The 14,029-nt window shown below is 46.0% G+C and overlaps 1 protein-coding gene across 1 annotated transcript in view; it reads left to right on the top strand.

Annotated features, from left to right (window-relative positions):
• The window catches only part of hivep2a (HIVEP zinc finger 2a), a 29,042-nt gene that overhangs the window by 7,643 nt on the left and 7,370 nt on the right, over positions 1–14,029 (top strand). Inside the window, exons 4-5 of the mRNA XM_048601387.1 lie at positions 8,218–8,393; positions 10,362–10,463. Of these exons, the coding sequence (XP_048457344.1) occupies positions 8,218–8,393; positions 10,362–10,463 (278 nt within the window). The remainder of the gene's footprint in view (positions 1–8,217; positions 8,394–10,361; positions 10,464–14,029) is intronic.

Raw genomic sequence — 14,029 nt, 5'->3', positions numbered from 1 at the left:
GTGTGTGTGTCTGTCTGTGTGTGTGTGTACATTGTGTGTGTGTGTGTGTGTGTGTGTACATTGTGTGTGTGTGTGTGTACATTGTGTGTGTGTGTGTGTGTGTACATTGTGTGTGTGTGTACATTGTGTGTCTATTCATTTTGTGTGTATGTGTGTGTCTGTGTGTGTGTGTGTGTGTGTACATTGTGTGTGTGTGTGTACATTTTGTGTGTGTGTGTACATTGTGTGTGTGTGTGCATATTCATTTTGTGTGTATGTGTGTGTACATTGTGTGTGTCTGTGTGTGTCTGTGTGTGTCTGTGTGTTTGTGTGTGTTTGTGTGTGGCAGCTTGGGATTCAACATTAAGCAGGTCCATTAAACTCCATAGTGTGGGTTGTGTCACTCACTATCTTGACCCAGACATGGACAATCCAATTCTGCATCTTCCTGAGTTCCCCAGCATTCCAGATACCAGTCTTCAGCCAATTGGATTCACTCCAGGTGAAGTCAAGAAATTCCCTCCCCAAACAGGGACATAAAAAGAAGTAAACAAACTATTTCATTGCAGTCTGGTGGCCCTTTCATGAATTGTGAAAATACCGAACAAATTTAGCAAGGGCATGTAATTTCTCAGAGTGAGATAGATGTCACCACTAAACAATACTCTCTGTACTGACTCCCAACTGGAGGCACTGGATACTGCAAAGTCTACGGGCCCCAACCACACTCTGGCAATGGTATTGACCACAGTGCTTCAGAAACAACTGTGCCTCTTATACAAAATTGGACTAAACCTGAGCCAATTTGAATTGGCAGGGAAAGCTCTCCATTGTTTGGAATCATGCCTGGCACATAGGAAGGTGGGATTGGGAACCCTGCAGCCCAATGGTATCAATGTGGACTTCACAAGCTTCAAAATCTCCCCTCCCCCTACCGCATCCCAAAACCAACCCAGCTCGTCCCCGCCTCCCTAACCTGTCCTTCCTCCCACCTATCCCCTCCTCCCACCTCAAGCCCCAGCCCCATCTCCTACCGACTAACCTCATCCTGCCCCCTTGACCTGTCCATCCTCCCTGGACTGACCTATCCCCTCTCTAACTCCCCACCTACACTCACCTTTACTGGCTCCACCTATGCCTCTTTGACCTGTCTGTCTCCTCTCCACCTATCTTCTCCCCTATCCATCTTCTATCCGCCTCCCCCTCTCTCCCTATTTATTTCAGAACCACCTTCCCCTCCCCTATTTCTGAAGAAGGGTCTAGGCCCGAAACGTCAGCCTTTCCTGCTCCTCTGATGCTGCTTGGCCTGCTGTGTTCATCCAGCTCTACACCTTGTTATCTCAGATTCTCCAGCATCTGCAGTTCCTACTATCTCTGATACATAGGAAGCTGGTTGTGGTTGTGGGAGGTCAGTCATCTCAGCTCCAGGACATTCCTGAAGGTAGTGCCCTGGGCCCAACCATCTTTAGCTGCTTTATCAATAACCCACCCGCCATTATAAGGTCGGAAGTGGGGATGCTCGCCAATGTTTACACAATGTTCAGCACCATTCGTGACTCCTCAGATACTGCAGCAGTCCATATTCAAATGCAACAAGATCTGGACAATATCCAGGCTTGGGCTGACAAGTGGCAAGTAACATTTATGTCACACAAATGCCAGGCTATGACCATCACCAATAAGAGACAATCTAATGACCACCCCTTGACATTCAATGGTCTTACCATCACTGAATCCCCCACTATCAACATCCTGGGGGTTACCATTGACTTGCCACATAATCACAGTGGCTACAAGAGCAGGTCAGAGGCTAGGAATCCTGCAGTGAGTAACTCCCCTCCTGACTCCCCAAAGCCTGTCCACCATCTACAAGGCACAAGTCAGGAGTGTGATGGAATACTCCCCACTTGCCTGGATGGGTGCAGCCCCAGCAACATTCAAGAAGCTTGACACCATTCAGGTCAAAGCAGCCATTTGATTGGCACTACATCCACAAGCATCCCATCCCTCCACCACCGACGCTCGGTAGCAGCAGTGTGTACTATCTACAAGATGCTCTGCAGAAACTCACCAAGGGCCTGCTGCAGTACCACTCATGTCCACTGATCCTTCTGGCACTGGTGGCCTCCCAGTTGAGTTCGGGCATCTTCCCTGAGATAGACAAAGGTCCTGCTTTGTTCTAGTTAAAGAGCCATTGTCCATCTGCATTCTCTCCAATGTATTCACATCCTTCCTCGAATAAATTGCCCACACTGTACACAGTACTCCAACTGAAATCTAACGAGTGTCTTGCACAAGTTGAACAACACCTCACTGCACTTGTATTCCTAATCCAGGAGCTCATATGTATCATCAGATGACCTTGTGATTCCAAGGGGAGGCAATGGCCTAGTGGTATTATCGCTGGACTGTTAATCCAGAAACCCAGATAACATCCTGGGGACCCAGGTTCAATTCCAGCCATGGCAGATGGTGGAATTTGAATTCAGTACAATATCTGGAATTAAGAATTGAATGATGACCATGAATCCATTGTCCATTGTCGGGAAAAACCCATCTGGATCACTAATATCCTTTAAGGAAGGAAACTGCCATCTTTACCTGGTCTGGCCTACATGTGACTCCACACCCACAGCAATGTGGTTGACTCTGAACTGCCCTCTGGGCAATTAGGGATGGGCAATAAATGCTGTCTCGCCAGTGACATTCTCATCCTGTTAATGAATAAAGGGAAAAAGAAATCACCCTCTGAGGATGAGCTAAACCCTTCAACACCCAAATTGGTGATTCTTGATAGTCAATCAAACAGAGCCCATCCCTTTCCAACTTTTCTAAAACTGATCAAGAAAGCATGTATTCAGAGCAAGTGGAAAGGATTGTAGCACCACGCTACTGTCAGTGAACTAATAATCTAGAGCAAAGAGATTGAATCACAGCATGAAAGCCCTACCATGTACGAAGTTAGATGGAATTAATGAAGAAACCAGAATTTCGAGAATAGTGACCATGATTGCTTCTTATAAAAATCCACGTGACCTGTAGGAAGGGAAAGCTCCCATCCTAACGTGGTCCTTTGGCAAAAATAATAAACAAATTAAAAATGCTCATGACAATAATAATAATGTTGAAACTCTTGGTGTAAAAACAGATCTTTGTTCACTAACATTCTTGAGGTAAGAAATCTGCCATCCTTACCTGGTCTAGCGTATATGTGACTCCAGACTCTTAACTGCCCTCTGAAATGACCCAAGCAAGTCACTCAGTTCAAGGGCAGTTAGAGATGGAAATTAATGCCACCCCTGACCAAAAATGTCCAACTCCCATAGCATTCCTACAGTGTGGAAGCAGGCCATTTGGCCCATCGAGTCCACACCAACCCTACAAAGGGCATCCCACCCAAACCCAACCCTTACCCTATTCCCTGTAACCCTGCATTTCCCATGGCTAACCCACCTAGCCTGCACATCCTTGGGCACTATGGGGCAATTTTGCATGGCCAATCCACCCCAACCTGCACATCTTTCGACTGTGGGAGGAAACCAGAGCGGACCCAGACAAGACACAGGGAGAATGTGCAAACTCCACACAGACACTCACCCAGGGGTGGTATCGAACCTGGTTCCCTGGCACTGTAAGGCAGCAATGCTGACTGCCATGCCACCGTGTCATCCCTCCAAAACAGTTATATAAATGACAATGTATTACATTAGAATTGTGTCCTGCTTAGTTACGAAGGTTTTTTTTCTCATGCGACCAAATCACAGTCTAATTTTTGGGGGCAGAGTTGAAGGTGTTTGTCAATGTGCAGTAATGTAACAGGATAGGATAGATGAGGGGTCGCTAATGTAAGGTGGTCGCTAATAAATCCAGCGGAAATTTCAGGAGAAATACCTCTCCCTCAGAGTGGTGAGAATTTGGAACTTGCCATCACAAGGAGTGGTAGATGTGAGGAACATGGCTGCATCAGGGACACTTGATGAGCAGGAGTAAGGAATAGAAGGATTTGTTGAGGGGTTATGTGGAGAAGGGTTGGAGAAAATCAGACAGGCCATGAACAATGTCCTAGACCAGTTTTCTTTTAATTCACTCACTGGCTGGGCCCATCCCTAGTTGCCCTTGAGAAGGTGGTGGTGAGCTGCCTTCTCGAACCACTGCAGTCCATGTCCATGAACGCAGTGCCGTTAGAGAGGTAGTTCCAGGATTTTGACACAGCAACAATGAAGGACCAGTGATATATTTCCAAGTCAGGATGCTGAGTAGCTTGGAGGCGATCTTACAGGGTGTGGTGTTTCCATGTAACTGCTGCCCTTGTCCTTCTAGAAGGACAATGCTTATGGTTTGGAAGGTGCTGTGTGAGGATCTTTGGTGAATTTCTGTAGATGGTACAGACTGCTGCTACTGAGCATCCCCTCCTCACCTATTTGGCACTTTTCCAGAATGCCCAACTCCGACCCAGTTATCAAGCAGGCTGCTTTGTCCTGAACGGTGACAAGCTTCTTGAGTGTTGTTCAAACTGCACCCATCCAGGCAAGCGGGGAGTATTCCATCACACTCCTGGCTTGTGCCTTGTAGATGGTGGACAGGCTGAGCTGTAATTGTGTTTCACTGAGACTCACTTGACCACAATGAGCAGCAGAGTTACATAAATCTCAACTGAAAGGCTTCTCTGTGTCACAAATGGACGTGTAGGAGCCAGCAAAAACCATAGCCTCCCATCCAACTCATTCCGATATGTGGAGAGCCTCCTAGCCCTCTGCAGATCATTGTACAACTGTCCGCTGCATTTACTGATGCAATTTGTTCCACACCCAGCACACACACTGCATTGGAATCAAATAGGTAATTCCACAGAAACCCACAAGCCCTTTAACACAATTAAGTGCCTCAAGGCATTTCATTCTACACCACTTCTCTCAAAAGTTTGGTGTCTTTTACAATCTGGTTGCTAGGCGTAATATATGTCTCTGGTTATTATGGGTAGTGAGTGGCACCAGTGGCCATGGATAGCAAACAGCTCCAGTTGCTATGGGTAGCGGATGGCTCCAGTTGCTATGGGTACAGAATATCTCTGGTCGCTATGGGAAGCGAATTGCTTTCACAGAGCACCAGTGCTTATCTTGTCTGAATTCATTGAAAGAAGATGATGTTTTAGATTAATTCCCTTTCCAAACAGGGACAAAAAAAGAAGTTGACAAACTATTTCATTGCAGTCTGGTGGTCCTTTCATGAATTGAGAAAATACCAAACAAATTTAGCAAGGGCATGTATTTTCTCAGCAGGTGACTAGGCCAAGTGAGATAGAGTATTGTTTAGAGGTGACGTCTCTGTACTGACTCCCAACTGAACAGCTCTTCCCAAACCTGACATGGATCAAGTAGGAGACAGTATTAAATCAGAGAATGGTGCAGCTTAGAAATAGACTATTCAGTCCATCCTTCCTGCATTCCCTCTCTGAAAGAGCTACCAACTTGGCTCACTCCTTCGAGCCTTTCCCTGCAGCCCTGCAAAAGTTGCTCTCCTTGAGTGTTTATCCAATTTCCTTTGAGAAAATTAGAATAAAATCCAGGGTGGAATGAATTTGACCCTTTCATCCCCCCCTTACCTATTGGGCACTTTTCCAGAATGCCCAACTCCGACTTGGTTATTGGCCTGTTTGACTGCGAGTGTTGTGGTCCAGTGGTTATGTCACTAGTTTAGGAATCCAGAGGGTCAGCCTCATGTTTTGGGATTACACAGGGTCAAATCCCACCACAGTAGCTGATGGAATTTCGATTTGATTAGTAGATCTAGACAAGAAAGCGTATCACCATCATAGCGACCATGACAACACTCATCAATTGTTGTTTTCCTCATTAGTGTTCCTTAGGAAAGGAAACTTGTGCCCATGGATGAAGGGCTTGTCATATGAGGAGCGGTTGAGGACTCTGGGTCTGTACTCAATAGAGTTTAGAAGGATAAGGGGGAATCTCATTGAAACTCACAGAATACTGAGAGGCCTGGATAGAGTGGATGTGGAGAAGATGTTTCCACAAGTAGGAGAGACTAGGACCCAAGGGCACAGCTTCAGAGTGAAGAGATGACCATTTAGAACTGAGATGAGGAGGAATTATTTTCACCTAGAGAGTGGTAACTCTGTGACATTGCCAGAGAGGGCTGTGGAGGCCAAGTCACTTCATGTATTTAGGGTAGAGATAGATGGGTTTGATTAATAACAGGGTCAAAGGGTTATGAGTGAATTGCAAGAGAGTGGGATTGACAAACATATCAGCCATGATAGAATAGCAGAGCAGATTCAATGGGCTGACTGGCCTAATTCTGCACCTCGATCTTATGCTCTCACCTGGTCTAGCCTACATCTGACTCCAAATCTAATGTAATGGCCATGATTCTTAGCTGCCCTTTGAAATGACCATTGGGGCTGGGTCATTAAGTACATACAAGGCTGAGATAGACAGACTTTTAATCAGTAAGGGAATCGAGGGTTATAGGGAGAAGTCAGGAAAGTGAAGCTGAGGATTGTCAGATCGGCTGTAATCTCATTGAATATTCCATAAGATATAGGAGCAGAATTGGGCCATTTGGCCCATCGAGTCTGCTCCACCATGCGATCTGAGCAGGTATGTTTCTCAACCCCATTCTCCTGCCTTCTCCTTGTAACCCTGATTGCCTAATCAAGAACCTATCTATCTCTGTCTCAAAGACACTCAATGACTTGGCCTCCACAGCCTTCTGTGGTAATGTGTTCCACAGATTCACCACTCTTCTCCTCATCTCAGTTCCAAAGGGTCATCCCTTCACTCTGAGGCTGTGCCTTCAGATCCTACTCTCTCTAACTTATGGAAATAGCTTCTCCACATCCACTCCATCCAGGTCTCTCAGTATTCCGTAAGTTTCAATCCTTCAAAACTCCATCAATTATAAACCCAGAACCCTGTTCATATGACAAGCCTTTCATCCCCGGGATCATTCTTGTAAACCTCCTGTCGACTCCCTCCAAGGCCAGCACAGCCTTCCTTAGATATGGGGCCCAAAACTGCTCACAATATTCCAAATGAAGTCTGACCAGAGCCTTATACAACCTCTTATATTCTAGCCCTCTTGAAATGAATGTAACCATTGCATTTGCCTTCCTAACTGCCAACCGAACCTACATGTTAACCTTAAGAGAACCCTGAGCTAGGACTTCTAAGTCCCTTTGCGCTTCAGATTTCTGAAGCTTTTCCCCATTTAGAAAATAGTCTACACCTCTATTCTTCCTACCAAAAGTGCATAACATCACACTTGCCCACATTGCATTCCATCTACCACTTCTTTGCCCACTCTCCATCCTGTCCAAGTTCTTCTGTAACCTCCCACCTCCTCAATGCTACCTGTCCCAACACCTATCTCTGCAAACGTAGCAACAATGCCCTCAGAATGATGGAGCAGAGCCAATGGGCTGAGGGACCTACTTCTGCCCTTATGTCTTATGGTTGAATGAGGAAGGATTGGTTTGACTGGGCCTATATTCCCTGGAGTTTAGAAGGATGAGGAGGGATCTGGTTGAAAATTCTAACAGGGCTGGACAAACTAAATGTAGGAAGGGTGTTTCCCTGGGTGGGGAGTTTCAAAAACAGTCTCAGAAAATGGATCGACATTACAGGACTGAAATAAGGAAAGATTTCTTTACTTGAAGAGTGGTCAGATAATGAAATTCTCTACCACAGAAAGCAATGACCACTGAACATGGAACAAAGTTCCTCAGGAAGTGGTGGATATGGGTACAATTGCAATGTTTAAAAGACATTTGGATAGGTACACGAAAAGGAAACGTTTGGAGGGATGTGGGCCAGGAGCAGGCAGGTGGGACTAGTTCGGGATTATGTTCGGCACAGACCGAAAGGTATGTTTCCATGCTGTATGACACTACATTCAAGAAAGAGAAAGGTAATTTTTTAAAGATTTTAAAGGCATCAAGGGCTACCGGGAATAAGCAGGAATATGGTCTTGAAGTAGAGGTTCAGACATACTGAACAGCGGAACAGGCTCAAAGGGCTGAAAGGCCTACTCCTAGTATCTCTGCTTTAGAAAGCTGGTCATGATTAATCCCAAAGCAGTCAATGTAGCAAATAACGCATTGAGTGAGAAGAGAGCCATGAGTTAGATACATGAGGATTCTGAAGCTGTTGAGCAATGTCTATATGTTGCCTTGTTAAAAACGGCCCTGTTAACTTCTTTGTGGACCTTTTCTCCTTGCAGATATAAATCTAACGAAGACTATGTCTACGTGAGGGGACGGGGCAGAGGAAAATATATCTGCGAGGAATGTGGAATCCGCTGTAAGAAGCCCAGCATGCTGAAGAAACATATCCGCACCCACACTGACCTGCGACCTTTCATGTGCAAGTTCTGCAATTTTGCTTTCAAGACGAAAGGTAAAGGTTGTGTCCTTGGTGTGAGTTGGGTTGGAGTGGGGGGATGGGAGGTGTGGCGAGTCCTCATTCAGTTTCCCCTCGAGAAACCGGCGGCCGCCCTGCATTCCTAAGGGACTTTTGTTTTTCAGAAGTCGCAGCAAATTCTTTGGAACGCGCAGCACCTCGAATCGAGGGCTTTGCGAGCAAGCGGGGGGGGGGGGGGGGCGATTGTGATCAAACCGATCCCCTTTTCCAAGCTGCTCAGTAACAGTGGCAGTGACAAATGCCCTCACGCTTCTATCGCTTCAAAATCATAGGAACTGGAGGAGGCCACTCAGCCCATTTTAAGCCTGTCGCATCTTTGAGTTAGATTGTACCTGGTTCGTGTCTTAACCTCAACGTCTGGCCTTGATGCTCCTTTTGAAGGAATGGAATCCAGAGTTCTGCCATCGATTCTTCTAAATCCTCACAACATAACTCAAGGCTGACACTGAAGCACCACGAGAGGAGATTTTCAGTTGGATTACATTGGATAGACAAACAAACCTATTCTGCCCGGCCACTTGGTGTTTATGTGCTACTCAAGGCTCCTCATCGAACATTGTAACCCCTTATTCCCTTCTCCAAGAAATGCCAGTCAAACCTCCTCTTAAATGTATCAATTCACCTTCTTCACTTTGAGGCCAGGAGGTTCATATTCTCCACAAAACCTGTCAGAATGAGGGAGAGGGAGGATTTCAGAAAACTTATGGCACAGAAGAAGGCCATTCAGCCCGCTGTGTTTGCACTGGTTTTGTGACCTAATGTGTATCTCCTGACATTTTTCCATATCCCTGCATACCATTTCTATCCATATAATCATCCAATGCACACTTGAATGCCTCAAATATAGTAAAAACATGCAAGCAATCTTACTCAGCCAATGAGCTACATCTTGTTCCCCTGCATCACATTTTGACACAGAGTGCTTCTCTGTGATGCTGACTGCAGGACACTTTCCTAAAGTGCTTCACTGCCATGCTGACCAAGGGATACTCTTCCCACACTGTTTCACTGCGATGCTGACTGAGGGATACGTTTCCCAGACTGCTTCACGGCGATGCTGACCGAGGGATACGTTTCCCAGACTGCTTCACGGCGATGCTGACCGAGGGATGTGTTTCCCAGAGTGCTTCACTGCGATGCTGACTGCAGGACACTCTGCCCGGGGAGCTAAGGGTTACAGTGATGATTTTCGATTTGAAAAGACGGATGGGAGCGTGAGCACTGGTGGGTTCTAGTTGAGCAGTATGACCTGTTTCTGAGACCTCTGTCTTCAGTAATCCTGCGTGTGTGTGCGCCTCGATATTTAGAGCATAGCTCCAGCTGGCTGGCTCTTGTGATTCAGATGGATATCAAAGATCCAGTGGCAGAACTCTAAGATGAGCAAGACATTTTTTCCAGGAGCCTGGCCAAGGTTACTCCCGTAATGCGCACAGGCGAGAGACAGGCAGTGAGGAAAAGCAGCTTAAGTCATCATGCCTTGAGCTGAAGTTTGTGGGATTTTACTGTGTGCCAAATGGCCATTGTATTTTTGTTGCCTGCTCAAACAGCAGTGAACGCAGCCTCAGCTCCTTTGGAGCAAGTTACTTTACATAACATTGCCCTCAAAGTGTTTGCACGGTAATGAGAGAGACTTTCTTTAGAAACGTGTGAGTCAATCCAGTGTCTCTTAAGGAGAGCGATCGAGGTATAACAGTGTAAATATTGCATTGAGCGATTTGAATTGCTCATAGCCTGTTCATAAATCTGTTGCAGTAATTTTAAAGCAGAAACTAAGTTGTGGAGCGTTCCTCATTTATGTTCCTCACTGTAATGGGAATGGAATGAGTCACTCTGCCTCTTTGCAAGTGGGTGTTGGAATGAGGAATAAATAGATGGCCATTGTCAACCTTCACTGCCTCATTATCTCAACCCACTTACCTGTGTCATTTTGTGTTCTCCCTCCAGGAAACCTGACAAAACATATGAAGTCAAAGGCTCATACCAAAAAATGCCTTGAGCTGGGAATAGCAGTAACCTGCACGTACAACACAGACACGGAAGAAACAGGCAAGTTTGATTGCCGTCCATTGTTTCACCACGTGGCTCTTCAGCCCATTGTGTTGGTGCTGGCTCACTTGAGGGAGCTCCCCAGTCAGTACCACTCTCCCCACCCCACCCCACTCTTCTCTGCAGATACTTTTTTTTTGTTTGCATCCTTTCCCAGTATTTATCCAGTTCGTCTTGTTGAAGTTACAACTGAAAGTGCCATAGGATGGCTCATTGTAAATGGTTAAAGCTTTTCATTTTTTTCTAGCAAGTCTCCTTATATGTCCCCCCGCAGGATGCTTTGTGAATTATCTCAAATTTGTGACCCCCTGGTTACTGGCCTGCCCATCATTGGAAACAGTCTCTCCCTGTCTGTCAAAACCCGTTTCAAAGTTTTGCATACCTCTGTTAATGGAATTTAACATCATGGGTTCTAAGGAGTCTGCAGTCTGCCTGCCTACCCAAACCCCCTTTGTCCCCCAGTACCATTCTAGCAAATCACCTGAGCACCCATACCATCCCTTGGCATGCTTTCTTACAAGTTTGGTGCTATGAATGCAGCCAGTCTCAAATTTCTTCCTTACACGCGTTGCCATTTTAAGCTGTGATTGGCACGGTGGCTCAGTGGTTAGCGCTGCTGCCTCACAGCATTCAGGGACCTGGGTTTGATTCCAACCTCAGGCAACTGTCTGTGTGGAGTTTACACATTCTCCCCATGTCTGCGTGGACTTAGCACTGGCTTCGTCCCACAGCCCAAAGATGCGTTAGGGTAGGTTGGCCATGCTAAAATTGCCCATAGTGTCCAGGGATGTGCAAGCTAGGTGGATTAGCCAAGGGAAATGCAGGGTTACAGGGCTATGGTAAGTGGGTGGGATGCTGTTTGGAGGATCAGTGTGGAATCGATGGGCTGAATGGCCTACTTCTACGTGGTAAGGATTCTATGATTACACAGAGCTGAGAGGTTATTTGGACCTGGAAGGCATCAAATTGTGTTCATGGGACAGGAATGTTGTTGGCAAGGCCAGCATTTATTGCCCCATGTGTGGAAGATGCATGCTGGGATAGAGTCAATCAGATGTAGACCAGACCAGCTAAGGATGGCCAATTTAATCAACCCGATGAATTTTTCCAGACAATCAGCATTAATCTCTTCATTTCAGATTTTTAATGGAGTTCAAATTCCAACAACTACTATGGCAGGATTTGAACCCAGGTCCCCAGAGTATTGCTTGTGTCTCTGGATTACTAGACCAGTGAAAAATACCACTAGGCCATCACCTCCCGCATTGCTTTAGCATCTTTTAGCTGGGATCATTAGATAGGAAACCCAATTACGCTTCTCCACCTTATCAGGAGCATTTAAATCCTCTGTTTTTAATGTGTCTTGACAAGTCGCCTCTTGAAACATTTCTTCAGCTTACCATTTAGTGACTGCTTCTTCTTACACAGTAGACCCTTTCCGCTCGCTCGCTATCCTTGTTCTGATTTCAAGCTTGCATCGATAAAGGCAAAATATTGCCAGTGCTGAAAATCTGAAACAACCACAGGGAATGCTGGAGAAACTCAGACCTGCATTCAAAACATTAACTGGTATTTTTCTCACTCTGCTAGCATTGCCAGGCCCACTGACTTGCTCCCAGCATTCTCAGTGGTTGTCCTATCTGCAGGGGCTGTACTTCCAAAATTCCCAAATTCTTGTGTGTTTTTCTCGGAACTAATTTGCAAATATTTTCTTGGAGATTTTCAAATTTGCATTGCTTACTGATGTTCACTGTCTCTCGACAGTTCGCCACCAGCAGTTACTGGTTGATCTGTTTCTGCTGTACTCCCTAACTGACCAGCAGTGCCCCTGTTGTGTGTGTGTGTGTGTGTCTATGTGTGTGTCTGTCTGTCTGTCTCTGTGTGTGTGTGTGTCTATGTCTATGTCTATCTCTGTCTGTGTATGTGTGTGTGTATGTTTTTGTGTGTGTGAATATAGAGGTAGATAAAGAGAAGCTGCCTTGTCTGGCAGCCGTTATTGAGAGAAAGGAGGGGGTGTGAAACTGTAATATTCAAGCCAGGCTGCTGAGGGGTGATGTCAGGAAAATATTTGCTCACTCAAAGCAAATAAACACACTCCATTTACGAAGCCAGCAATGTTTGAGGAGAAGTGAGGTAGCCAATTTAAAATTTTAGAACAGATTACAAAAGATATTTATTGGGTTAAGATATTAAGGATTTTTTAAAAATATTCATTCATGGGGGTATGGCCATTGCTGACTGGGCCAGCATTTATTGCCCCATCCCTAACTGCCCCTTGATCTGAGTGGCTTGTTAGGCCTTTCAGAGTCAGCTGTAGGCCTGGAGTCATATGTAGGCCAGGCTGGGTGAGGACAACAGATTTCCCGCCTTAAATAGCATTAGTGAACCAGATGGGCTTTTACAGCAATCAGCAATAGGCTCCATGGTTACCATTAGAATCCCTACAGTATGGAAGCAGGCCATTTGGCCCATCAAGTCCACACCACCCCTCTGATGACCATCCCACCCAGGCCCACCCCCTCCATCCTATCCGTGTGTTTCCCCATGGCTAACCCATCAAGCCTGCACACCTTTGGACACTATGGGCAATTTAGCATGGCCATTCCACCAAACCTGCATATCCTTGGACTGCGGGAGGAAACCGGAGCACCCAGAGGAAACCCATGCAGACACAGGGAGAGTGTGCAAACGGCACACAGACAATCTGTGCCTGCGGGGAGAATCAAACCCAGCTCCCTGATGCTGTGAGGCAGCAGTGCTGACCACTGACCCACCGTGCAACCCCACTCCCATTGGGTTGGAATTAACTTTGCATTTTGATTGAGTTCAAATTTCACTATCTGCCATGAACCCCTGTCCACAGAGTTCTGTGGTTCTGGGTTACCAGTCTAATGACGTTGGCTTGGCAGCATTGCCTCCCCTGGTTCTGGGACCAAGGTAGGTCAACCATGTGATAGATAAAACACGTTCAAGGGGCTGAATGGCCTTCTGGTGCTCCTATTCTCTATTGAGCAGCTCAAATGCAACACTTCTGACCAATTCGCAATTGGGATGAGCCATTTCTGAATGCTCAAAAACAAACTAACTAGGCCAATACTAGGGATGACAGGGCTGTCGTATGAGGAGAAATTGGGCCTGTACCCACTAGAGTTTAGAAGGATGAGAGGGGATCTGGCTGAAACTTATGAAATGTTAACAGGGCTGGACAGATTAAGGCACAGAGAAGAGGGAGTCTCGAACCACCGGACACAGTGTAAGGATATGGATTAGGCCAGTTACAACTGAGATGCGGAGAAATTTCCTCAGAGGAACCTGAGGCTGGGAAGGCCTAATCACTGAATATATTGAAGAAAGAGATTGACACATTTTAAAATATTAAAGGCATTTAGAGAGAAAGTGGAGAAACGGTATCAAGATAGAGGATCAGTCATGATCATGTTGAATGGCAGAACAGGCTTGAGGGGTTGAATGGCCTATTCCAGCTCCGACTTGCTGAAAGAGGAATAAGAAATTCCAGCGGAGATAGTAGGAACTGCAGATGCTGGAGAATCCGAGACAACAAGGTG

The sequence above is a fragment of the Rhincodon typus genome, chromosome 9 (assembly GCF_021869965.1).
Source record: "Rhincodon typus isolate 14 chromosome 9, sRhiTyp1.1, whole genome shotgun sequence".
NCBI lineage: Eukaryota > Metazoa > Chordata > Chondrichthyes > Orectolobiformes > Rhincodontidae > Rhincodon > Rhincodon typus.
The sequence above is the reverse complement of the archived record's forward strand: the minus strand, read 5'-3'. Positions and strand labels throughout refer to the sequence as shown.